The 24,383-nt window shown below is 46.2% G+C and overlaps 2 protein-coding genes across 6 annotated transcripts in view; both read left to right on the top strand.

The window, feature by feature from the left end:
* LOC149332452 (uncharacterized) overlaps positions 1-24,383 on the top strand; it is a 61,028-nt gene that overhangs the window by 9,316 nt on the left and 27,329 nt on the right. The window contains exons 3-6 of one of the 3 annotated variants that reach the window (XM_089558059.1): positions 3,658-3,804; positions 4,911-5,110; positions 6,067-6,125; positions 7,647-7,790. In XM_089558059.1, the coding sequence (XP_089414185.1) occupies positions 3,658-3,804; positions 4,911-5,110; positions 6,067-6,125; positions 7,647-7,657 (417 nt within the window). In that variant the 3' untranslated portion in view covers positions 7,658-7,790. Of the gene's footprint in view, positions 1-3,657; positions 3,805-4,910; positions 5,111-6,066; positions 6,730-7,646; positions 7,791-24,383 lie in introns of those variants that run through there. The other 2 variants (XM_089558057.1, XM_089558058.1) reach the window with 2 other exon arrangements.
* The window catches only part of LOC149332453 (uncharacterized), a 200,834-nt gene that overhangs the window by 172,270 nt on the left and 4,181 nt on the right, over positions 1-24,383 (top strand). The window lies entirely within an intron of this gene.

Below are 24,383 nucleotides of genomic sequence, written 5' to 3'. Positions count from 1 at the left end.
GTGGAGTCGTCCGGCGCCGACACGTACGATGACACTTCGTACTCTTTGTCGCCCATCTTGAGCAGTCTCAGATTGCTGTACACCAAAGCCCTGAGCTTGTTCGGTGTGCTAATAGTGAATGTGTTGTTAATGGTGTTAACACGAAGGCTGTCTTCAGTCACCACCTCTTCAAGCGGTAGGTCGAACGCTACGCAGGTAACTCTGAGAATGTGGCGCGGCGCGACGGTGCGCAAGTCCATGCCTCGCGGCCTGACGACGACTTTGTAGCAGTTTGCTGGTAGACGTGGCAGCGGTGCCTGCCTACGTCGGGCGGGTGGTTTTTTCCGAAGAGCGGAGTTGGACTTGCCTTCGTTACGGGGAACGCCGGTAGCGGTGCCGTGTTCCTTCCCCGGCGTCGCCGGCGCGTTCGTCGGGTCTGCGTTCCCATGAATGGCGTTCTTCGCTCCGGGGCGCCGGTAGCGTTCTTGCAGGTTGAGAACGGTCTTCCATCCTCCTTCGGCAAGCTTAGCCGGAGTAATGTCTTCGCCTTCTACGGCATATTCCATGATGCGATCGTTATGGGTGGTCCGCGTGGCGAGCGGGTCCCACCGGCACGGCACCGGCGTTCGGCCTAGCGTTAGGCCAAACGCGGTTCACCAAGTGTTGACACTTGCACTTGAAGTCCCGCAAAATGGGCAAGCAGTGGTCGTACCTGGCGAAATCCGGTATCGGCTGGAATCCTTTGCACAATTCACGGGAACAGCAGTCAATGAAATTTGCCAAAAAATGGACACGAGGCCAGAGGCCATGCGGAGCACGTCCCCACTGCTCGGAACCTCAGGTGGAATCCGGAGTGAGATTTATTTCTTGCACTCCCACCTTCCTCCCTTCCCTTACGGCGCGGTTCAGGTGTCCACCGGGATGTGTGAGACAGATACTGCGCCATTTCCGTTTCAGTTAAAGCTTCCTTTTGCGCCCTCTACAGGCAGAAGAGAATGTGCATCAGTGAACAGCCTGGGGACTGCCTTGATTTCTGACGGAAGCAATAAAGCGCGCAGTTGGTTGTGAGTGGCTTTGACGTGCAGTTGCGTCTCTTCTTCCTTCTTCCAACAAGAATTGTGACACTCTTTCGCCCTTGCTGCCTTTGTATGTGCTACTCTTCCTCTCCTTCATTTATAGTTTTTACCTTGATCTCTCAGACGAATTAAAAGCTCTTTCGAAGAGACGAGAATGTGACCAATGAGAAGTGTTCAGCGTTGGTATAATGTCTTTAAACCAAACAAGATTTATTTGAGGCGGGCAGCTGAAAACTTGCGGTGCAGTTAAAAGGCCAAAATCTCTTATAATTGAGGGTAAATTCTTTTTATCGTTTGGGATATTCAGGGGTGCCATAGAGTGCCTGATACACGACCGGAAAGCAGACCGTTTGGCATGATGAATTTGGACCAATGCTGTGCTTAAGTTTTGGCGCATTAAAATTGTTTTCTGGACAGTTATCTTTCTGAGGATATAGGCGCGATTCACAAACCTTCGTCTGTTGCTGTCAATTCCTTCGTACGTTGTACATCGGCTAGTACGATCTGCGACGTACTCGTATGTCAGCTAGCAAAATAAGTCTCATCTTTGAGAACCGATTAGCGAATTTTGTGGCAGACGTGATGAGGGGTCTCGGAGGAGCAATAATGGACTGTGTGGTTAGCATTGCCTTTTATTAACCTACGTCGGCCAAGCAACGACAATAGCTTGTAAACTGAAGAGCTGCTTGTGAGCGAATCCATAAATAACACGTGGTCGCATTCACTGCTTCGGGGACTTCTGGCAGCACAGCCGGAAAAATTCATGAAGTTCGACGTATACGCGGTATTCTTCCTTTTATCGAGAATTGCGTGTTGTGTTAAAGCAGCCAAGCAGAACTACTTTGCTTCTATTTACGGCGAGGCGTCCAGGAACCTACCGTCTGTCTCTCGCTCCCTCACAGGCTGCAGGTTCTCCTAGTGCTGGAAGCTGCTCTCGAAGTGCAGTGATAGCCCAGGTGCGGCTAAGCGATTTGGGAGCACCTGCTCATTCAACACGCCTCCGACGCACCCCTTCGTCATCGTATCGGGGGATATGGCGTTTATGAGGCGTTGGAGTTTTCGCAAGAATGTAAGGTGAGTTGGCGACATTTTAAGCAACACAGCGTCGAGCCCGGCGCCGACAGTGCGCGGATGCTTACACGGGTCCAGTTGCTGGTCAGCAAGTCAAGGGTGGGATGAGAGACCTGGGGGCAAAAAAACTGGGCCTGTAACTTGTGATTCGATTGATTACGCCAATGATATTGGGATACGGCAGCAGACTGACTCGACAGTGACAGCAACGCTGACACTGTCTCCAGCTCCTACTAAACGCGGTCTTAAAGACGTCGGGTTAACAAGGCTATAATTTATGCAACTCAGGAACCGTGCCATAAGGAAAGGGAGGAAGGTGGGAGTGAATGAAGAGAGAAAGGGGGTCCTAACCAAGGAACTCAAAATTAGATTTGAGAAAAGGAAATGACGCAGTAACCGTCTCACACATCGCCCCCCCCCCTCCCTTTGTTTATAAGTCACCAGTTGGAATTCCTGCTGTTAGGTATTCTAACTTGACTAGTACGTTTATGCTGCACAAAGCGCTAAATCGTATGACAGCATCGAGATCATTGTGCGGCAGACGGTTGGCATGATAAATTTCTTCCGACGCGCGGCGCCAACTACAACTACGACGCCGACGGCTGAATACTTCACTCCGGCATTGCACAGAGGCCTGCTGTGTGCACGGTGTCTTAATGCGAATACAGCGAAGTTTTCGTGCCATTCCTAGTGGATAAGTCATGTTGCCCTCTTAAATCGCTCGTTCTGACCTGGGATGCAGAAAAGCTTACTTTAATGCAACTGTACAAGTCACAGCCCTAAAGACTCTTTTAAGGCGAAAGCCTTCAATGGCTCATAGCGTCGTGACCAAGACGTGTTAGCAAATTTGTCCGCGTTTCAGATTGGTCGAAATGGTCGTGACGTCACTGCGCGCGAATTTTGACCGGTGTTCTCCGAAATATGTGAGACAGTTACTGCGTAATTTCCTTTCCTCAAATACAATTTTCGACTGGTGTCCGCCGATATATGCGAGACAGTTACTGCGTAATTTCCTTTCCTCAAATAAAATTTGCATTTTCTCTCATTACGGCCCCTCTTTCTCCCTCTTCTTTCACTCCACTTCTTCCCTTCCTGCACGGTGCGGTTCAGGTGTCCACCGAGATGACAGAGAATTACAGGGCCATTTCCTTTCCTCAAAAAGCGTTGCTCTCATCGCGAGCGGCGCTACAACACGCTGTCGCGATCCACTCCTAAAGGCAAAGATGAAGCGTTATTAATTGGCAGTTAATTAATGCACCATCAGAATGTGAAGTGAACAATCGCGTAGCAGAGTGCAACACTCAGGATTGTGCCTTTCACCACTTTAGCCGCTAAAGTTCCTCGTATTTTTTTAATTTTAATGAGCAGCAAATATTCCTTACCAGATTGAGCCAAAAGTGATCATGACTCCTTAGCCACCCTTGGAGTGGCTTTTTTTCTGAACTTGATTTTTCGCACACGTTTCGCATCGTTCAGGGAACTCCTGATCTGCGTTGATTTCATTGTGCCGCGCTTCCTTCTGATGACGCAGATTGACAGCCTAGGCAAACTGTGCGGAAAGGTGCTCAAGGAGAACCTTTATGGCGACGCATGCATCGGCGCCTACCACCACCTTGCCGTTAAGAAGGCGACAGTGCTGTCGCTGAAGATGCAGCTAGGTACTTTAGAACTAGATCAGGTAAGAACCTTATTGGGCAGGCCCGAGGGATCGGATGGGCCCTGGCAGACGGCAGCGGGCGAACAGTGCGTCAGAAGGACAATCGTAGTCGACGAAATCCGAGCATAGAAACTTCAGGGACGGCATCTGGAGTTTGTTTCCCGAGCAAGCCTCCTGCGAAGGGCTAGCTCTACAACCAACATACCAATTCTATTTCTAGTGACGTCACTTGCTAGAAACTCCCCGAGGATTCATTTTTGTACCCTCAGGGCCTGAAGGCATTACAGAGAATAGTGGGGATACATATAAAAATAAAATATAAACAACAACTAAAAGAGAAAGGAAAGTACAACTACACAGAAATAGGCGAGAAACACAAAGGAAGCAAATGTAGCGGGGATGCATAAAACAATTTGTTCATACAGTAAGAGCAGAATTTAGACAGTGGAAATCATATGCACATTCATAAAAAAATATGTTTATGCATTGCGCTATTTAGTATCTTTTATAAAAGCGATGTCATGGGGAAGGTGATTTCAGCTGACACAATTTCTAGGTATTAATGAATGTGTTATGAAAATATTCTCTGTCAAAATGAATTCCCACCTTTATGGCAGTGATCATACCCCCTGAGAAACGTGCCCACTGCGAACGTTTACATAAAGGGACGCTTAACTTCCCGAGGATTTCATTTCGTCAGAGCATGAAAACTTCTGGACCGATGGCAATCTTTTTTTCCTGCGTTTCCGCAGCGAAAGGATTTCCTTTTTGCTGATGACTTTGTCCTAAAAACCAGCGAATTCGTATTCCATACCACACGAGCCCTGCTTCGCACCAAATGAACCCCAGGTGGTCGAAATTTCCGGAGCCCTTCGCTACGGCGTCCCTCATAGCCTTACTTGATTTGGTACATTAAAACCTAATAAACCAAACCTAAACCAAACCAAATCGCGATTTTTGTTGCGGAGGGGCAGAGTTTACGCAGACGGCAATGCCTTCCACGAATGACACGCTCGTCCACTGCATCCGCGAGACAGTAGACGCCTCGTGTAGCTGACGATTTACTCCTTCGACATAATCGTGCCTTTGAGATGAAGAAGCCAGATTTGTTTTTTCGATTTGCCCAGATGTCGAATAACGACGACGATTTCAATGCTCTGACCGCTCAGGAGATGCGGAGAGTAATACTTCAAGATCACCTGCACACAGCGAGGGATATGAACGTAATGCGGTCGATCCTGCAGTTGTTATGGACTGGCATTACTGGCAGAAGAAAGCATCTGGCAGAGCTTGGCCTATGGCCTCTTTTTGCCGGAGGTCAAGACGGGTGAGTATGCATCAAGCTCATCCCTAATACTGTTTACTGTTGTGAGTGCCGAAGATAATGGCTGCGCCCGAAAGAGCCGACGCCGAATGGCGGTTCCGGTAGTGTAAGTTGCGGAGTTTTTTTTTTTTTAGTGCTCTAGCACTTATGGTGGTCATTCCCCACATTTAGCTATTGTGTGTGTCTGTCTGTCCGTCTGCCTGTTTGCCTGAAGTTGGTTTTGTGGCAGGCAGGTGAGCAGCCTGGCGACTGCGTGGGGCGGCAGCTCAATTAATCGTGAGAGGCTGCTTTGGGAGAGCAACCTAGATCGCAACCAAACCCAAGCAATCCAAGTCCCGACGATGCCAGCACCTGCCGTAGAAGGGCAGTGGCGCATCGCTTGACCGCGGCAGCATTCCACCAGGAGTGGTAGACAGACTCTTAACCCATTATCGCTGACCGAGCAACTCCCATCCGTGAACAGTGGATCTGAGCACCGGAACAGAAAGTGAAAAACTGACCTGCTAGCGCATATAATTAGCATTTTGCCTGACTTCGTTAATGACCATCGTATTTTTTTATCGTAAGTAATCTCCTAAGGGGTGCTCTATCACAAGGATAAGGGGATGGATAATATGAAACTTAAAATAGACAAAGAACGAAAAGACAGCTTCTACAGAATACAAGGGCTTTAAGGAGAAATCAATGGGAACTGCATTCTAAAGCAGTTACACCTTGTGTTTAGCGCGCGTGCCTGAATCGAATATTTGTTACCTCTACTGCTTGCAGTAAAATGATGTGACGACAAACTCTCACAGGCGCTTTTCGAGGGCCCATTGTACTGGCGCTACCTCCAATAAGAACAATGTGCAGAATGAAAAGCAGCATCCCGTTTCACAGGCGTGATTTCGTAATACGCCTTTGCCGTTGCGTCGATCGCTATCTGACCCAAAATTCGTTTTTTTTCCTCTCTCAAACAGGGCTCTGGTGGACCTCGACGACTTTATTCAGGCGGAAGGGGGAATACACCGCTATGATGGTAGGTTGGTTACTGCTCTGCGTGAAGGTAATATTTCCGAGGCTTAAGAAACAACGTGAATATAAGGCACTTCCCGATATCTTCGGGGTTCTCCACAGTCTCGTATTCATTGCGCTAACAAAGTGAAAGCGACATCTGTGCCGTCGGCTTCCCCGCTATAGTGAACAATTGCTCACATAATCGCTCACATACCCCTCACTTAGCTTGAGGACATCCTGGATAACTCTATGCGACTAGGAAATGCTAGGAAACTAGAGACTAAGAAATGGATCTCTATGAGACTAGGAAATGTGCAATGGCTGGTGACCGCTGATCGTTTCATGCACTGCTCAGTGGAAATCGGAGAAATAGTCCGTTGTTCTTTACTGGACGCAACCTGATTAATGGAAAGATAATGTGAAACAAGATGGATACATCCTGGAATCACTATATATGCACTGTATGCCCTATGTTCTATTCTTATGTACGCGTCAGTCTCGCATGATTGATGAACCTGTGGGCTCCTGTGCGTGAGGACGATTACTAATGAGCTCGAGATCTGAACGAAAACATCATCAGAGCCGGCCAAGACGCTGACCTCCTCAAAGGCTATTCGGTGGTCGGCGCGCTCGCAGTGTTCGGCGAGGGGGTTGGATTCCGAATTCATTAGCCGGATGACATTTTTGTGTGCCATTATTCTTTGATGGAGATTTTTTGCTTCGCCGACTTATGAAGCCGGGCACTTGGAGCACCGCATTTTGTAGACGACAAGGTCTTTTGGTGTCATAGTAATGATTCAGAATGAATTCGGAATCCAACCCCCTCGCAGAACACTGCGAGCGCGCCGACCACGCAATAGCCTTCGAGGAGGTGAGCGTCCCGTGGAGCCAAACCTGTACAAGAGGCGACATGTGGAGTCATGGCACATCCGGCTCACAAAAGCAGCGATGAATAAACGTCAGGAACGTTCCCCTCTGTGTACGTTAGTGGACTGCATCACGTGCTAACAAAGGGAGAGCGAAGGCAACACCCCGCGGTTGCTGACACACTTTAGTCGCCCCTGAAGAAGGGACCGAGTAGGTCCTGAAACGTTGGGAAAAATTAAAACATTGGTTGGCGTCAGTTTTCTTTTAAATAGCTCGGGATCTACGCGACGCCACATTCTCCGTGCAGAGTTTAAACGATCCAGCTATTCCTAGGGGGTTCGTTGGACCAATCGGCCTGTCTCCCAATACCTGGCTTGCTTGGTTTTTCTGTCTGGGGGATGGACGCTGGGCCCACCACGAAACCTCGCAGTACTGAGGACCTGCTCGTAAAACCAGAAACTCGTATTTCATTCCACACGAGTCCTGGTTTGTACCAAATCGCCATTTTTGTTGCCGAGTGGGCAGAGTTGCTTGCAGACGGCAATGCCTTCCACGAATTATCCGCTGCTCCACTGCATCCGCGGGACAGTAGACGCCTCATGCAGCTGACGATTTTCTCCTTCGACATAATTGTGCCGTTTAGATGATTCAGCCAGCTTTCCTTCTCTTTGCCCAGGTGTGGAATAACGACGACGATTTCAATGCTCTGACCGCTCAGGAGATGCGGAGAGGAATACTTAAAGATCACCTGCACACAGCGAGGGATATGAACGTAATGCAGTCTATCCTGCAGTGGTTATGGGCTGGCATTACTGGCAGAAGAAAGCATCTGGCAGAGCTTGTGCCTCTGGTCTGCTTTTTTCCGGAGGTCAAGACGAGTGAGTATGCGTCATGCTCATCCCTACTATGCCATACGGCAGCTTTGATTGTGTCGATGCGGAAGATAAAGGCTGCTCCCGAAAGCACCGACGGTGAAAGGTGGTTCCGGTATCGTAACGCATGGTTTATTTTTAATGTGCGTTAGCATTTATAGGGGCCATACCCAGAATTTAGCCGTTGTGTGTCTGTCTGTGCGTCTGTCTGTTTCCCTTAAGCCAGTTTTGTGGCAGGCAAATGAGCAGCCTGGCGACTGTGTGGGGCGGCAGCTCAATTAATCGTGAGAGGCTGCTCTGGGAGAGCTACCTAGATCGCAACCAAACCCAAGCAATCCAAGTCCCACCCATTGCAGCACCTGCCGTAGAAGGGCAGTGGCGCATCGCTTGACCGCGGCAGCACTCCACCAGGAGTGGTAGGAAGACTCCCAGGGATCTACGAATGTAGAGAATGGCCAATTCCGCATACACAGACATTAACCCACTATCGCTGACCGAACAACTCCCATTCGTGAACAGTGGATCTGAGCACCGGAACAGAAAGTGAAAAACTCACCTGTTAGAGCATATAGTTAGCATTTTGCCTGACTACGCAAATCGACCATCGTATTTTTTATCGTAAGTATTTTCATAAGGTGAGCTCTATCACAAGGATAAGGGAATGGATGATCTGAAGAATTAAAATAGACAAAGAACGAAAAGACAGCTTCTACAGAATACAAGGGCTTTAAGGGTAAATCGATGGGAACTGCATTATAAAGGAGTTACACCTTGTGTTTAGCGTGCGTGTCTGGTTCGAATATTTGTCAGCTTTGCTGCCTGCAGTAAAATGATGTGACGACAAACTCTCACAGGCGCTTTTCGATGGCTCACTACACTGGCGCTACCTCCAATAAGCAGAATCTGCAGAATTCCTTCCTTCCTTCCTTCCTTCCTTCCTTCCTTCCTTCCTTCCTTCCTTCCTTCCTTCCTTCCTTCCTTCCTTCCTTCCTTCCTTCCTTCCTTCCTTCCTTCCTTCCTTCCTTCCTTCCTTCCTTTCATTCATTCATTCTTCATTTCTTTCTTTCCTTCCTTCTTTCTTTCTCTCGTTATTTCTCTTTCTTTCTTTCTTTCCTTCTTTCCTTCTTTCTTTCTTTCTTTCTTTCTTCCTCTCCTTTCTTTCTTTTTTTCTTTCTTTCCTTTCTTCCTTTCCTTCTTTCTCTCCTTTCCTTCTTTCGTTCCTCCCGTCTTTCTTTCTTTCTTTCTTTCTTTCTTTCTTTCTTTCTTTCTTTCTTTCTTTCTTTCTTTCCTTCTTTCTTTCTCTCTTCCTTTCCTTCTCTCCTTTCTTTCTTTCATTCCTCCTTTCTTTCTTCCTTTCCTTCTTTCTTTCTTCCTTTCTCTCCTTTCTTTCTTTCTTTCATTCCTCCTTTCTTTCTTCCTTTCTTTATTTCTTTCTTTCTCTCCTTTCTTTCTTTCTTTCTTTCTTTCTTTCTTTCTTTCTTTCTTTCTTTCTTTCTTTCTTCCTCTCCTTTCTTTCTTTCTTTCTTTCTTTCTCTCCTTTCTTTCTATCTTCCTTTCTTCCTTTCTTTCTCTCCTTTCTTTCTATCTTTCTTTCTTTCTTTCTTTCTTTCTTTCTTTCTTTCTTTCTTTCTTTCGTTCTTTCTTTCTTTCTTCATTTCTTCCTTTCTTTCTTTCTCTCCTTTCTTCCTTTCTTTCTTTCTTTCTTCCTTTCTTTCTTTCTCTCCTTTCTTTCTTTCTTTCTTTCTTTCTTTCTTTCTCTCCTTTCTTTCTTTCTTTCGTTCTTTCTTCCTTCCTTCCTTCCTCCTTCCTTTCTTTCTTTCTCTCTTTCTTTCTTTCTTTCTTCCTTTCTTTCTCTCCTTCTTCCTTTCTTCCTTTCTTTCTCTCCTTCTTTCTTTCTTCCTTTCTTTCTTTCTCTCCTTTCTTTCTGTCTTCCTTGCCTTCCTTTTTTCTTTCTGTCTTCCTTGCCTTCCTTTTTTCTTCGTTTCTTTCCTTCTTTCTTTCTTTCTTTATTTCTCTCTTCCTTTCCTTCCTTTCTTTCCTTCTTTCCTTCTTTCTTCCTTTCTTTCTTTCTTTCTTCCTTTCTTTCTTTCTTTCTTTCTTTCTTTCTTTCTTTCTTTCCTTCTTTCTTTCTTTCTTTTAATTTTCTCACACAAAAAAAGGAGCAGGAGCTCATAGCCTGACAGAGGCTCCTGCCCCAGGTAGCACAATTCGGCATTTCAGTGCACACTTAATAAAAAGAAAAGATAGACGGGAAACCTCTCAATTACGTAAACACATTTGAACATATAAGTATTTCAACATATAAAAGTGAACATATAAATATGGAGTTAGACAACACTTAGTAGAATTTAAGGGAAAAAATAAACGCTCAATGCACATCTCGGCACTCTGCAAAACTCATGTAATTGCAAACACACACACACATAGATTACAGACACATAGTACACCGTACTCTGATAATATATATACACCTTGATTACACCGAAAATTAATGATTGCAAACAATGTATTATTGAAGGAAAGAAATGGTTTTTTTTAACAAATACGATTTGACATATTTCTTAAACTCCGGTTATTGGAATTTAATTTCTTCTCCTATGAAATTCAGCAAATAAGGAACTTTGAAATGTAAGATCTGTCTGCCATAATTGGTCCTAGTGAGCGGTATTCTTCTTGTGTGTTTACGTAAGGTGTATTTTGATTCTTGGAGGTTTGCTTTAGAGAGGTACAATTTATTGTACAAATTATGCTGCGAAACGCAGCATCTCGTTTCGCAGACATTATTTCTTATTTCTTGGCCGTTGCGTCGATCCCTATCTGACCCAAAATTCGTTTTTTCTCTCTCAAACAGTGCTCTGGTCGACCTCGACGACTTTATACAGGCAGAAGGGGGACTACACCGCTATGATGGTAGGTTGGTTACTGCTCTGCGTGAAGGTAATATTTCCGAGGCTTAAGAAACAACGTGAATATAAGGCACTCCCTCGGTATCTTTGGGCTTCGCCACATTCTTTTATTCATTGCGCTAACAAAGCGAAAGCGACATCTGTGCCGTTGGCTTCCCTGCTATAGTGAACACGTGCTCACATAATCGCTCACGTATACTTAGCATGAGTACATCCTGGATAACTCTGTGTGACTAGGAAAGGCTAGGAAAGTAGAGACTAAGCAATGGATCTCTCTGAGACAATGGCTGGCGACCGCGGATCATTTCATGCACTGCTCAGTGGAGATCAGCGAAATAGTCAGTTGTTCTTTACTGGACGCAATGTGATTAATGAAAAGATAATGTGGAATGAGACAGATACATTCGGGAATCACTATATATGCACTGTATGCCCTATGTTCTATTCTCCGGTACGCGTCAATCCAGTACGATTGATGAACCTGAGTGCCCCTGCGCGCGAGGACGATTACTAATGAGCTCGGGATTTGAACAAAAACATCATCTGAGCCGGCCAAAACGCTGACCTCCTCGAAGGCTGTTCGGTGGTCGGCGCACTCGCAGTGTTCGGCGAGGGGTTTGGATTCCGAATTCATTAGCCGGATGTCATTTTTGTGTTGCATTATTCTTTGATGGAGGTTTTTGTTTCGCCGACGTATGAAGCCGGGCACTTGGAGCACCGGATTTTGTAAACGACAAGGTCTTTTCGTCATGGTAAGAATTCGGAATTAATTCGGAATCCAACCCCCTCGCAGAACACCCAATAGCGTTCGAGGAGGTGAGCGTCCCGTGGAGCCAAACCTGTTCAGGAGGCGACATCTGGAGTCATGGCACATCGGGCTCGCAAAGGCGGCGATGAATAGAACTCCAGGAACGCTCCCCTCTTCGTACGTTAGCGGACTGCACCACGTGCTAACAAAGGGAGAGCGAAGGCAGCACCCCGCTCCTGCTGGCGCACTTTAGTCGCCCCTGAAGTAGGGAGCGAGTTGGTCCCGAAACGTTGGGCAAAATTAAAATATTGGTTGGCGTCAGTTTTTCTCTCAACTAGCTCGGGATCTACGCGACGCCACATTCTCCGTGCAGTTTTTCAACGATCCAGCTATTCCTAGGGGGTTCGTTGGACCAGTCGGCCTGTCTCCCAATACCTGGCTTACTTGGTTTTTCTGTTTGGGGGATGGACGCTATGCCCACCACGAAACCTTGAAGTACTGAGGACCTGGTCGTAAAACCAGCGAATTCGTATTCCGCGCCACACCAGCGCTGTTTGTACCAAATTGCAACTTTTGTTCCAAATTGAGCAGAGTTGCTCGCAGACGGCATGCCTTCCACGAATTATCCGCTCCTTCACTACATCCGTTCGACATCAGGCACTGCATGTAGCTGACGGCTTTCTCTTTCGACATAATTGTGCCGTTTAGATGATGAAGCCAGCTTTTTTCCTCTTTGCCTAGGTGTCAAATAACGACGACGATTTCAATACTCTGACCGCTCAGGAGATGCGGAGAGTAATACTTCAAGATCACCTGCACACAGCGAGGGATATGAACGTAATGCAGTCAATCTTGCAGTGGTTATGGACTGGCATTACTGGCAGAAGAAAGCATCTGGCAGAGCTTGGCCAATGGTCTCTTTTTGGCGGAGGTCGAGACGAGTGAGTATGCGTCATGCTCATCCCTACTATGCCATACGGCAGCTTTGATTGTGTCGATCTGGAAGATAAGGGCTGCTCCCGAAAGCACCGACGGTGAAAGGCGGTTCCGGTATTGTAACCCGTGGTTTTTTTTTAGTGCATTAGCGTTTATAGTGGCCGTACCCAGAATTTAGCCGTTGTGTGTTTGTCGGTCCGTCTGCCTGTTTGTCTGAAGTCTGTTTTTGTGGCAGGCAGGTGAGTAGCCTGACCACCGCGTGAGGCGGCCGCTCACTTAATCATGAGAGGCTGCTCTGGAAGAGCAACCTGGATCTCAACCCAATCCAGACAACCCACGTCCCGCCGATGGCAGCAGTTGCCATAGAAGAGCAGTGGCGGATCGCTTGACCGCTGCATCACTGCGCCAGGAGTGGTAGGAAGACTAACAGGGATCTAGATTCTAGTAGAACGACCAGTTCCGCATATACGGACATTAACCCCCTTATCGCTATCCGATCAACTCCGATCCGTGAACGCTGGATCTGAACACTGGAACGGAAGTGAAAATTCATGGGGAACTTCGACGATCTAAATTGCGGGAGGCGAAAGCCTTTGTGCGGCCCTTTGGCTGCTTCTGTTGCTGATTGAATGCTGTTTGCGAATGAAAGCAGTCGTCTGACTCGGTTGGCTGAAATGTCAGCGCCTCGCGACGGTGGCGCCACCAAGGCGCCAAGCGCATGCGCATTAAGGAGCGACGCGAGCGCCACCAAATATATGATGATCCAACTACCAGTTACTGACTGATTACTGAATTACTAATTACTGAATACTAGTGAACCACGAATTACTAATTTAATATTATCAATCAATGACTAACTAGTTACTTATTACTAATACATGTTTAATTACTAATTTGTAATAAAATACTAGATAAATACTAATTAATTGCTAACTAGTAATTAATGATTTCGACTACAATACAACAATCTGTGATTTCTGGTTACGGCGTATTACATCACTGATGACGTAATCGGGATGACTGACACCTGTAGTGTGGCTGACGGACGGAATGGTGAGCCATTAAAGGCTTTCGCCTTAAAACTGACCGGCTAGCATAACTAATTCGCATTTTGCCGAACTGCGTAAATCGACCATATTTTCATCAGAGTATTTTCCTAAGGTGAGCTAGACCTCCTATCTGGAGGGTTCTACTATGGAGTCCTTCATATGCCCAGTCGCTTTGGGACGTTACTCCATAAATCTAACCAAACATGTAGTCAGCCATTTTAGTAGGTACTGTGGCGAGCGAAATTTTGCAGGGGCAGAAATGCGTTTTCGGCCGCCTAACAGAGCATTCCCGCCCTTTCGTCCTTTGCGCAAACATCTCTGTACCCTCACTCCTACCTTACATGCGCCGTACGTAGATCGGAACCGCCGCTTCGATATCCAGCTAGCGTGCGCCCTCGTCGCTTCCATGTCGAAAATTCTTGGACAGAAATTTTTAACATCGGAAAACTGTAAGGCACTGGTATAGAAATATTCATGGTATACGGGTGCATTCTTCGAATACGTAGCAAAATCTTTCTTTTAAAGCGTTTCCATCGCTGGCATCGAGCAGTTAAGACTGCAATATAAAACCAATGGGAAACGCTTTTGACGATAGCACAAACGGTTAATAGCAAAAAAAATGCGAGACTGCCGACAAGGGAGTCAATTCATTGTAGTGAAAACTTACAATGTACGAAAAAATTGCGCTCCAAAACTCATTTTCCCGTTTTTAAATGCTTTTGTCCAGAATTGTTGGGTGTGGATGGACAACTCTGCATGAGAGTGGGAGCTTGTGCTATAATATATTTTTCTGTTCTACTGCGTTAAAAGTCCTCTTTCGGCCACAAAGTAGCGGTGTCCGTGCATGCGTGGGTGTATCGGGAGCGCCCTCCGGGGCCGGAAGATTTATTCTCAGGATGACCCTCATGCATCCCCCCCGTCCTCAGAAGCCTGCACTCGCAAGAAGCTCGAGCAGTGGCGGAACAACAAATCGAGGACAAATGAAATTCAAAGACTACACTGGGGAGGTGGTGACCAGTATAAAAGTGAATATCTAACCTATACAGCTAAAGTAGATTTATAGCATAGCATCGCATCATCGCCTGTGCTGGTATACAGGCCACGGATTTTCGCCGAGAGAGTAGTAGACTGGTAACGCTCCACCTCCACGAGACGGAAGAGAAAGGAGAGAAGAGACCTTTATTTATAGTCGGGATAGTTATTGCCCTACTAGATGGTCAGCTGGTCAAGCCTACTGGCAGCCTCGTAGGCGCACTTTAGGATCCGGTCTTGTGTGTCCGGATCCAAGCTGCGCAGCAGGGTCTCCCAGTCGTCTGGAAGCAGGATTTCTCCTAATTCTGAAAAGGGGGGAGAGTGGGTTCTGCTTGCATCCCCAGAGTATAAGTCGAGGGGAGCTCTCTCATCGCAGAGGGTGCATTGGGGAGAAAATTGATTTGGGAACATATGGGAGAAAACTACCGGGTTACGGAAGGAGTTTGAAGTCTCCTTAAGGTGATTTCCTTCTCTTTTATGGGATTTTGTGCGGGAGCTGAAATTTCCTTAGTTCAAGTAGTGATTAGATCATGAAATGAGAGGATTAGCCGCGGCGGCTGAATTTCGATGAAGGACTGTGGCCTGTGTTCCCGTAATCTCTGCGACTGCAAATGCTCTGTCGGGAACTGGATACTCAGCCGCATTTGAAGTAGACGACACCTGATGGTTGCTTATATTTCCGATTGAGAGCCAGAGCCCTGGTTGTCCTCCTACCCTTGTGGTGCACAGGATGCATGTTTTTGGGAACAGTTTAGTGCATTAAAACATAAAGATAAATTGTTGCACTCCCCTCTCGCCCCGTGAAGAGTCGCCCAACGGTGAAAGGCCACCGGCACGCTATATGCTTCCGCATCACAGCGGCTAGGGTGTAATCTAGGATATCGAAGCGGGGTCTGGCGCTGGTTCCGATCCACGACGGCGCCCGTGACGTAGTACGTAAGCGCGCCATACCCTTAAGGCGGAGCTGGATATCGTTAATGGTTAACGTGCATATATACGAAACTGGTCATTCCGTACTTTACATTAATAGATCCCTGCGGTCGGTTGAGTTTGTGAAGACCCAGGCTGCTCCTCTCGAGCAACCCCTCGCGATATGCATGTTAACTGCCACCTGCCGCAGTAAGCAATTTGTTCGCAGTCCGGTGGACTGATTATGATGACGGCACGAGGTCACGTGACTTGGGGTGAAATGCAGGAGTTCCCACCAGCTCTCGATGGCACACCCATGACTGACCGTCGTCGGGAAGTGGTGCGCAATGCGGCGGAGCCCTCCACTGCCTTCCCTGTGCAACCTCCGGAGGGCGTGACGATTACCGCCACTTTCGGCGCGACGGCTACAGTGGCAGGTGAGTCTAGCGGGCCCCGCCACTATCGGGGCGTCCTTAGTGAGAGAGTTCACTTGAATTTCGCATATAACCTTGATATTTTCATTTTTATGACTTCTTGGAACACGATAGATATAGATATAGACCTTTTTTTAAAGAATATAACTTGTCAGCAGGCGCTGTCACATCTGTTGAAATCAGAAGATATACTCGTATTCCAACACAGCCCTGCTTTTCGTGAATGTAAATGCAGTCGCAGGTTTTCCACTAGTCTTAGGTGCTAACACTGTGGAGACGGGTGATCATTCGAACTGTAATCTGTAGATGGAAGCGCGTAAGGATTGGCTCAGTTTTTTTTTAAATCCCTAATTTTTTTGTAGGACATGTTGTATGAATGCTCTTCTATTTAGAGGTCTGTGGGCAGCCCCAGGCAACCAGAATTTTATTTATCTGAGTGGAGCGCAGTTCGAACGGCGTTTAATTGCTCCTGAACCACAGTTAGGGATGATATAAGGCTGTCGGTCGCAGAATTCTTGTTTCACAGCAGAGCCGGCAAGTCTTGTGGCAGCGCTATTCAACGCCTTCAATTCAAGCGCCGCAGGGAAAGGCAAATTGGCACGCGACCTGACTCGACCCCCAAAGTTGTCCCTTTAAGGCCTTATGTCGAGGCCATTTAAAAGTTTCTCCGTTACTGTACCGCTCTTAGAGGTGTTCGTTTTGTACTCCCCCTATTGCAGCCTTAAAAAAAAAATCTGCTTGCACGTCATTGGCTAACCTGCATTCCGAGCTACTATGACCGTCTCGCTCCCATGTTCTTGCCGTATTTTACCCTCATATTATTCTTCGCTAGAAGGAGCCTGCGCGCTATAAAAGACCTGTCCCATGGGGTCGAACTGTTGATGTTCAGCGCATTGAAGTGAGCTCTTGGAATGGGCATTAGTTGTCCGTTGCCAGTTTCTTAGCTTCAAGAAGCGTGATTTTCAACCGTGGGTCTTTGCCTTCTTGGGCTGTACCTTCAGTGGACTAAAAAATTGTGCCATTGTCAAAATGGAGCAGAAAACTCAGGTGCACTTTGACTGTCTAAAGTGCGTAGAGGCGAAAGCGTTTTCCGCACCACTTTCGCTGCTTCTGTGGCACTGGTGGCGTCACATATAACTGAGTACTAAGTACTAAGAGATGACAAATCACTAATTAATGGTTAATTACTGATTAATGCCTGAATGCTGATTAACTGCTAATTAATGACGCTTAAGCTTCGCCTTTAGGAGTGGAACGCGACAGCGTGTTGTAGCGCTGCCAGGGAGTCCACGGAACGCCACCACCCGTTCGGCGCGATGCCTTGCCCTTTGAACGCAACGCTTTTTGAGGAAAGGAAATGGCGCAGTAATTCCCTGTCATCTCGGTGATCACCTGAACCGCACCGTAGAGGAAGGGAGGAAGTGGGAGTGAAAGAAGACAAAGAGGGCCCGTAATGGAGAAAATGAAAATTGTATTTGAGGAAAGGTAATTACGCAGTAACTGTGTCACATATCGCGGTGGACACCCGTCAAAATTCAGGGGGGCACTTTTTTGACCTAAAGTGAGGTCACTGATGTGTGGTTAAGATGTTAAGCTTAGCCTCTAGAGTGGAACGCGACAGCGTCTTGCAACGCTGCCGGGGAGTCCATAGAACGCCACTGCCCATTCGGTTCTACCCTTGCTCATCGGTAAATCGGTTTTTGAGGAAAGGAAATGTATTTGTCTCGCATATCTCGGTGGACACCTAAACCTCGCCGGAAGGGAAGGGAGGAGGATGGGAGAGAGTGAAGACACCGTATTCACTAGACGCGCCTTTGCTCATTCCAAACCATCGAGCTGGCATGGCGGAGTGGATAGCATGCTCGTCTCGCATGCCGAAGACCGGGGTTCAATTCCCGAGCTCGACCAATTTCCTACTCTGTTTTATTTATTTATGTGGCCTGACTAGTGAAGTAAATTAGGCTAATTGGGTAATTAAGCAATTAGCTAAGCTCAGTCCCACTTACATGGAGCTTCACTATATACGATCCCTTCAATTGGTTGCATGGTTGCTAGCCAAAGTACAATTGGCCCCGTTTGAAATTCGCGCACTCTGACGTCACGACCGTTTCGACCAACTGAAAAGCGTGACATTTCTGTCGACAACTGCTGCTTACAACGATGAGACATTAAAGGCTTCCGCCTTAAAATGCTGTTGTATTTTCTGTTGTAAATTTTGAATCGGGGGCCTGGAATGTGGCGGACTATGACTAGTGTTGCAATTTTTCTGAACTTTTTGGTCCCCAATTATTATTGTGTCGTGAATCTCTGTCCCGAAACTCAGAATTTCTGTTTTGTAAAACTTACTTTCCATGAGTGCTGAGATGCAAATGAAACATCCTTCCTACCTATTCTCTTTTCGATCCCGACCGCGGCGGCTGAATTTCTTTGGAGGAGAAATGCTAGAGGCCCATGTACTGTGCGATGTCAGTGCACGTTAAAGAACCCCAGGTGGTCGAAATTTCCGGAGCCCTCCTGTGATAAAATGCTCAAATGGCGTCTTGTCTCCGTGGTGTGAGAAATGCAAGCGAGACCATTTTGTGGGTGTGTGGTGCGGGGGTCGGGGCAACTGAGTGTTCGATAATTGGAGCCACATTGCCGATAAAGAAGGTTGGGGATCTGCGCTCGCCATCAATGTTGGCGGCCTTCATTTTCGCAATGTGGTCATGCCCCATGAAATCAAGAATAAAAAGTTTGATTCTAGTTAAGAAATCGTCTAACTATTGAGCTCTGTAGCATGCATGGTGCCCACCTTCCTGTGCAGTTCACCTGCGCAGATCGCACTAATATATCTCTGACAGTGTTGGAAATGAAATCTTTGAATTGTTAAATTTGCCCCGTCGAATTTCTTGGGAGGAGAGATTCTAGAGGCCCGTGTGCTGTGCGATGTCAGTGCACGTTAAAGAACTCCGGTCGAAATTTCCGGAGCCCTCCACTACGGCGTCTCTCATAGCCTCAGTCGCTTTGGGACGTTAAACCCCATAAACCAACCAAACCAACCAAATTCGCCCCGTATAGATCCTATTCACAATCCGATTTGGTCAGTGTCAGGAAGCTTCTGCCTGGCAACCTTGTAACTACCAGCTTCCATACAGTTACAAGGTTCGAAACTAAAAGCCCTCAACTGTTGGGTGCTTATGGGCCCTAAAGATGCTGCACAAAGGGAGGGTGGGTATGGGTCAGCGCAGCCAGCTTCTCTAATAGATGTGTCAAAGGGCGCCGAGAAAAGTCCCGTCCGCCATGGCTTGAGGTTGGGGTCATTATTGTGTTTGTGAGACCACAGGATTGTCTCGCTCATGTGGCTATGAGGTGGCGTGACTGCCATTTTGTTGTGCGGCATGGTTGCCTTCATACGCGTGCCGCGCTAGTGATTTCATTTTAATAACGTTTTTATATGTGTGTGTGTGTGCGCGTGTGCATGTGGCTTGGCTGATCAAACCACTTCTTTAGTGCCTGCACAAAATTATGAATGATGTGAAGAAACTTGTACTACGTACAGTCAGTTGCACAGAAACAACAGCTGACATCCCTGTGGAGTTGGCAAAACTACAAGAAATTCATATGGTTGCCATGACATTGTTTGTGTCACATTTGTTCGTTGTGAAACCAGGAACTGATACCACTGATTTCAATTATCTATTTGAACAGCAGGGCAAGAAAAGAACTGAACTGGCTCTGAGCTGCTCAGTATTGTTCTATTTTATGTCTAGTGGGCCATGCTCTTGCTGTAACTGCAGGGACTATGCAGTAATCTTGTGGTCTCTCACTTTTGCAGATCGCACATCTCTCATTTTTGCAGATTTCTTCATGCATGTTCATGGGACTTTCTGTGTTAGACACTATGTTTAGTCTCGCTTATTTTGTTCACTCTGCTTTAGGTGAGCTGAAACGAGTCCGTGGTGTGCTACTGGAGAATTCTGGGGGCCTTTCTTCGGACACTAATTCCTGAGTATGAATGACTGCTACGAAAGCCTAAAGGTAAGAGACGTTTATTAACATGTGTAAAAGAAACTAAATGCCTGAGTTACCATCCTAGATAAAATTGAATATGGGTACAATGGTGGAGTCATCCAACTTTTGCAAAATGTTGCCTCACCAGTGCCTGTAACAAGTGCCATGCAACTTTGCGCAACAAAATTTCATGTTACTGTAACAGTGCCCATGGTACGTTATGATGTTTCAGAATTACGTCACATTAACTTCACTCCGCTGGAGTGTGTCACTGGCTCTAAACTGAAGGCATTATGAGGGGAGTCATGAAGGCATCGTGAAGCGCTCTGAAAGTCGCTCTTATTTTTATGTGTGCGCAGCGTGATGACATTTTCAGGTTTTAATGTTTCTGTGTGATTTCTCGTACATGATTGATTGTTGATTTTATCGCGATGGAAATGCTTGATGTGGTAATTGCGTGTATTAATGCACTGTCAAAAAATTGGCACTTTGCGATCTATTGCTTTCAAAGTTTCTCTTCGCTTCCTTCACCTTTGCAGAGTATGTGCAAACGCCCCCCCCCCCCCCCCCTTTTTTTTTCGTGTAGAGTGTGCGTATTTTTTGCCTGACTGCGGACACAGATTAAGCGGCAACATTATTTTCTGCACTTCTTGTCAATCCAACGTCAGGATAATGTCACTGACATTTGAAACTATTTTGCATTGCTTGGGTAGCAACTGAATGATAAAAGGATTATCGTACTTGGATAGCAGTACAAGGTTTTGCTGCTAGACACAGAATGGGACGTGCTTACATGAATTTCTCCCCAAGATCGTGTGGATCTCAAACTAGAAATCAGTGAAATCTTCTTGATGATATTGTAACATATTGTAACATATTGATATTGAGCGTAACAATATGATCACAGTTTATCAGAATGTTGAGGTGATATTTTTTTAGGGGCCCCATGCAAAGTGGATTATGGATACTGTGTTAAGCTTTGAGATGAAGCAATTGGTTTTTTAAGGTGGGACAGATGATAAAAATGGGTGAACCATTGGCACCCACCCACATGCAGACTGGACAACCAGTTGGGGTAGAGTGTGCTCCCATCACATACTGACAATGCTCATTGTTCATCCTTTGCTCCCCTGCCACCTCGATTCCTTCTTCCATTTCTTGTTCATGAGCCAGATAGGTCACAAGGTGACAGTGGTGTCCCTGATAAGCCTCTATATTACTTCTCGCAGCTCACTGGCGTATGAAAAGAAACTGCTGCTGCTATCATTTGTTTGTACACCACTTGATCACTCGCATAGAATTAAAATGGACTTTGGTAGTGTGTAACGAACTGTATTTGCACGTGCACTGAAAAATTGCATTGTTTGCAAATGGCATATAGTTCTTGAAAATAGAAAGCTGTTTCTTTCAAGGTGCCCCTGACCAGGTTTGCACGTTAGAGTGAAAACTATTGCTTTTTGGCCGCTAGATAATGCATGCAAAAATTTTGCCCGCTTTCTGAGAAATGAACCAGTTGGAAGTTGAGCACTATGCATGTCTTATATGTTTCTTGGTTGTCCTCGTCTTACTCGTGCAAGTACCTATTTTCGAGAATGAGATTTCCAGTTTGCTTTGGCATTTCTGCCATTGGTCATTCGCTCAGCACGTGGTTTGAACCGATGTTTATAGATATACTTCAGTTTTGAAACTCTTCGGCACGCCTATAGGGAAGAGCCGGCCTGCCGCTTACCACCACTGCGGCGCTGCGGTTGAGGGTTGAGCTACCAAAGAAAGCGTCGTCCGCTAGTACCCAACATCGTTCTCACGCAGGGAGTTCAGAGATCGCGTGTTTAATGTTCGTTTTGCAACCTTCTTCAACAACTGGGCACTATTTTCATTAAGCTCAGTTGTTTTGTTGCATGTCTAAGAGCTTTAGGCAGATTGCCTTTTATTTCTTTACTCACACTGCATACGTCCCGCACCGGTTATAAGCAAGCTAGGGCATGCACTTGCTGCGTTCATCATGCTGAGCTCTATTGCAGGTGCGCTCATAAATTGGCATGATATGCCGCAAATTTTGGTATGTGGCGGAATGATTTTAAAGGAGCTTGTTCATCACATACCATATAAAAAAAAACTCACCAGCTTATCACCTTATCACCAGCTTGGTTTATCATATAAATGAAATGAAATTTAAGCGCACACGAAAAACGCACACAAGAGGAGGATACACACGGGACTCTTGTGTGCGTTTTTTATGCGCGCTTAAATTTCATTTCATTTATAAGCTATGCACCATCTAGCCCAAACAGAAGTTTTGTTAGGTTTATCATCTTTCAATTCAAAAGATGTTAGCTGTATCATAGTGCGAGCCAACAATTTTGGCTCAGGCCAGTCGCGGTGAGATAAAGTAAACATGCTGAATGCGAACCCTGATGATGGTCAGGTGTGCGTTTTTTAAACGAGGTTAAAAAACGTTGCAGGTCAGTTGCTAAAGTTTAAGCGTTAGCTGTGGTAAGACAGGGGTTAGGCATTTTTGTTCCCGATCTGGAGCTCGCAAAATCGCTTGGAGGTATTGAGGCTCTGCATTCTCCATAGTATTTCAGTGTGGAGGATGTTTTCTAGCGTTCTGGTTTAAACTGCTAAGGTCCTCTGGGATGCTTGAGCACTCGCCGACTTTATGAGAATGCGGAGGCACAACATGCACGCGTCAGCACGTCGAGCAAGCCACCGCCGCTAGCATTCCTGTCAAGAGCCCTCCTGTCAAGGACTATAGACTCCTAATTTTGGTTGCTGGTTTTCTTCTCTATTGTGATGCGAGGGACATTGGAATGCATGGGTCGCTACGTGGCGTCCGCCTACGGCTGCTTGGTAATTGATAACTTAGTTTCTCCTCTCGTGCTTTTTTTGGTTTCGGTTTAATCAACCGAGTGAATGATCTGTCGTGGGATGTGCTTGGGTCATGTGATGCATTATAAAAACGGAAATTTAACCGCTGACACAGTCGTTCCATCTCTTGCACCAGGCTGGCCTGAGCATTGTAGTAAATTAAATTTTCATGCCGGCAGTTATGACGCAGTTTTTAACGCAACAGCGTAAGATGTCCTGCGTCGCAGAAAAGCCAGCGTCCGCGGCGTTGGCCGTGAGCAAGACATCCCAATGGAAGCAAATAATTAGTGAAATTCAGGAGCAGGTCACTGTTCAGATTGACACCAAAGGAAAGTAACTGGGCTGAAAAGAAAATGGGCTAATTTTGATTTGGATGGGAATCGAACCCAGGACCTTCAGGTTGCGAGACGGGTAGGTGCACTGCCCACAGGCCACGAAGACTCGTTGGTTCATGTTGAATGAAGGTGGACCTAGTGAATGCAGTGTGGGTCTTTGACTTCATAAACTGTCTTCAGAGACACTCACTGATGCGCACATGAGTAGTTTTGAGGATGCTAGTTAAGAATTAGGTCGTTGTGTGAGTGTTGAGCAGGCGATGTGAGTGGGACCTGGTAACCCTATCACTTTCTACTCTTAAAAGTGAAGCTGAAGCATTCCCGAAGTGTATTATGCTTCACGTGAACTCGGGTCACCTACGTGTCATAGCCGTTGTACCACTGTTGAATCTGAAACCTGGACAGGAGGAAAAAATTAAACTCAAGAAGTCAAGAAGAAATTAAATTAATGAATTCTCTGGCGGTCTTGGGGGAATGCCACCAGGTTGGTTCATGCGTGTCTAACGCATCATTTGAAGGCAGAAACCACGTAAGCGAAAATTTGGTGTCATGCTGTGTTAAAATTAATCACATGATGCACTGGGGTATAATTGTACATTACTACTTACTTCCTATGAAGTTTTTTAATAAAAGTTAAATACGAATAAGAAAAAAAGTCTTTAAATATCTATTCAGTAATTCTTCAAATTTTTCAGTACTTTTAAAAAATTTCAAGAAGATAAAATTCAGAAAAAGAGTACAAAATTTTTCAAAATTATGTGTCGTGTTTGTAGCTGAATGTAAGTAAGACTAGACTTGTACAAAAAATAATTTTGTGCACAGAAACGTATACTGCTCCATTAGCTTGATAAGACAGCATAACGGGGCGAGTCCATTAGTGTGGTCATACAAAATTAGTGACAAATTGAAATCCATGAATTGGCATGTGACTGGCAGCTAAAAATAACATGATGCTCATGAAACCTCATTAATTCGGACTTCAAGGGACCGGAAGATTTGCCCAAATTATCCAGAAGGTTGAGTTACCAAATGCCCCTTCCCTCCCAACCCCCTTCCTTCCGCCTTGCGCTTCCTCCGCCGCAAGAAAAAAAAATTAACTGCCAAAAATGCTGAAATGCGCTGAAGCCTTGTGAGGGGGCTCTGTTGTGGAAACGGCGAACAACCCGCCTGCGTTGAGTGCACAGTTTCAACGTGCTGGATGCTAACGTAGTGGTAAGCGATGGTATGCAAATTGTCATCAGAACGGTGAGACTGCTTCTAAAAAGGAAAAGAAATGTTGAGCGATGCGCCAGTCCTTGTCTGAAAGTGGACCGCAGCGTGGTTTGAACAGCTGG

This window comes from Amblyomma mixtum, chromosome 8 (genome assembly GCF_055824585.1).
Source record: "Amblyomma mixtum isolate Tamu chromosome 8, ASM5582458v1, whole genome shotgun sequence".
NCBI classification, from domain to species: Eukaryota; Metazoa; Arthropoda; class Arachnida; order Ixodida; family Ixodidae; genus Amblyomma; species Amblyomma mixtum.
The sequence above is the reverse complement of the archived record's forward strand: the minus strand, read 5'-3'. Positions and strand labels throughout refer to the sequence as shown.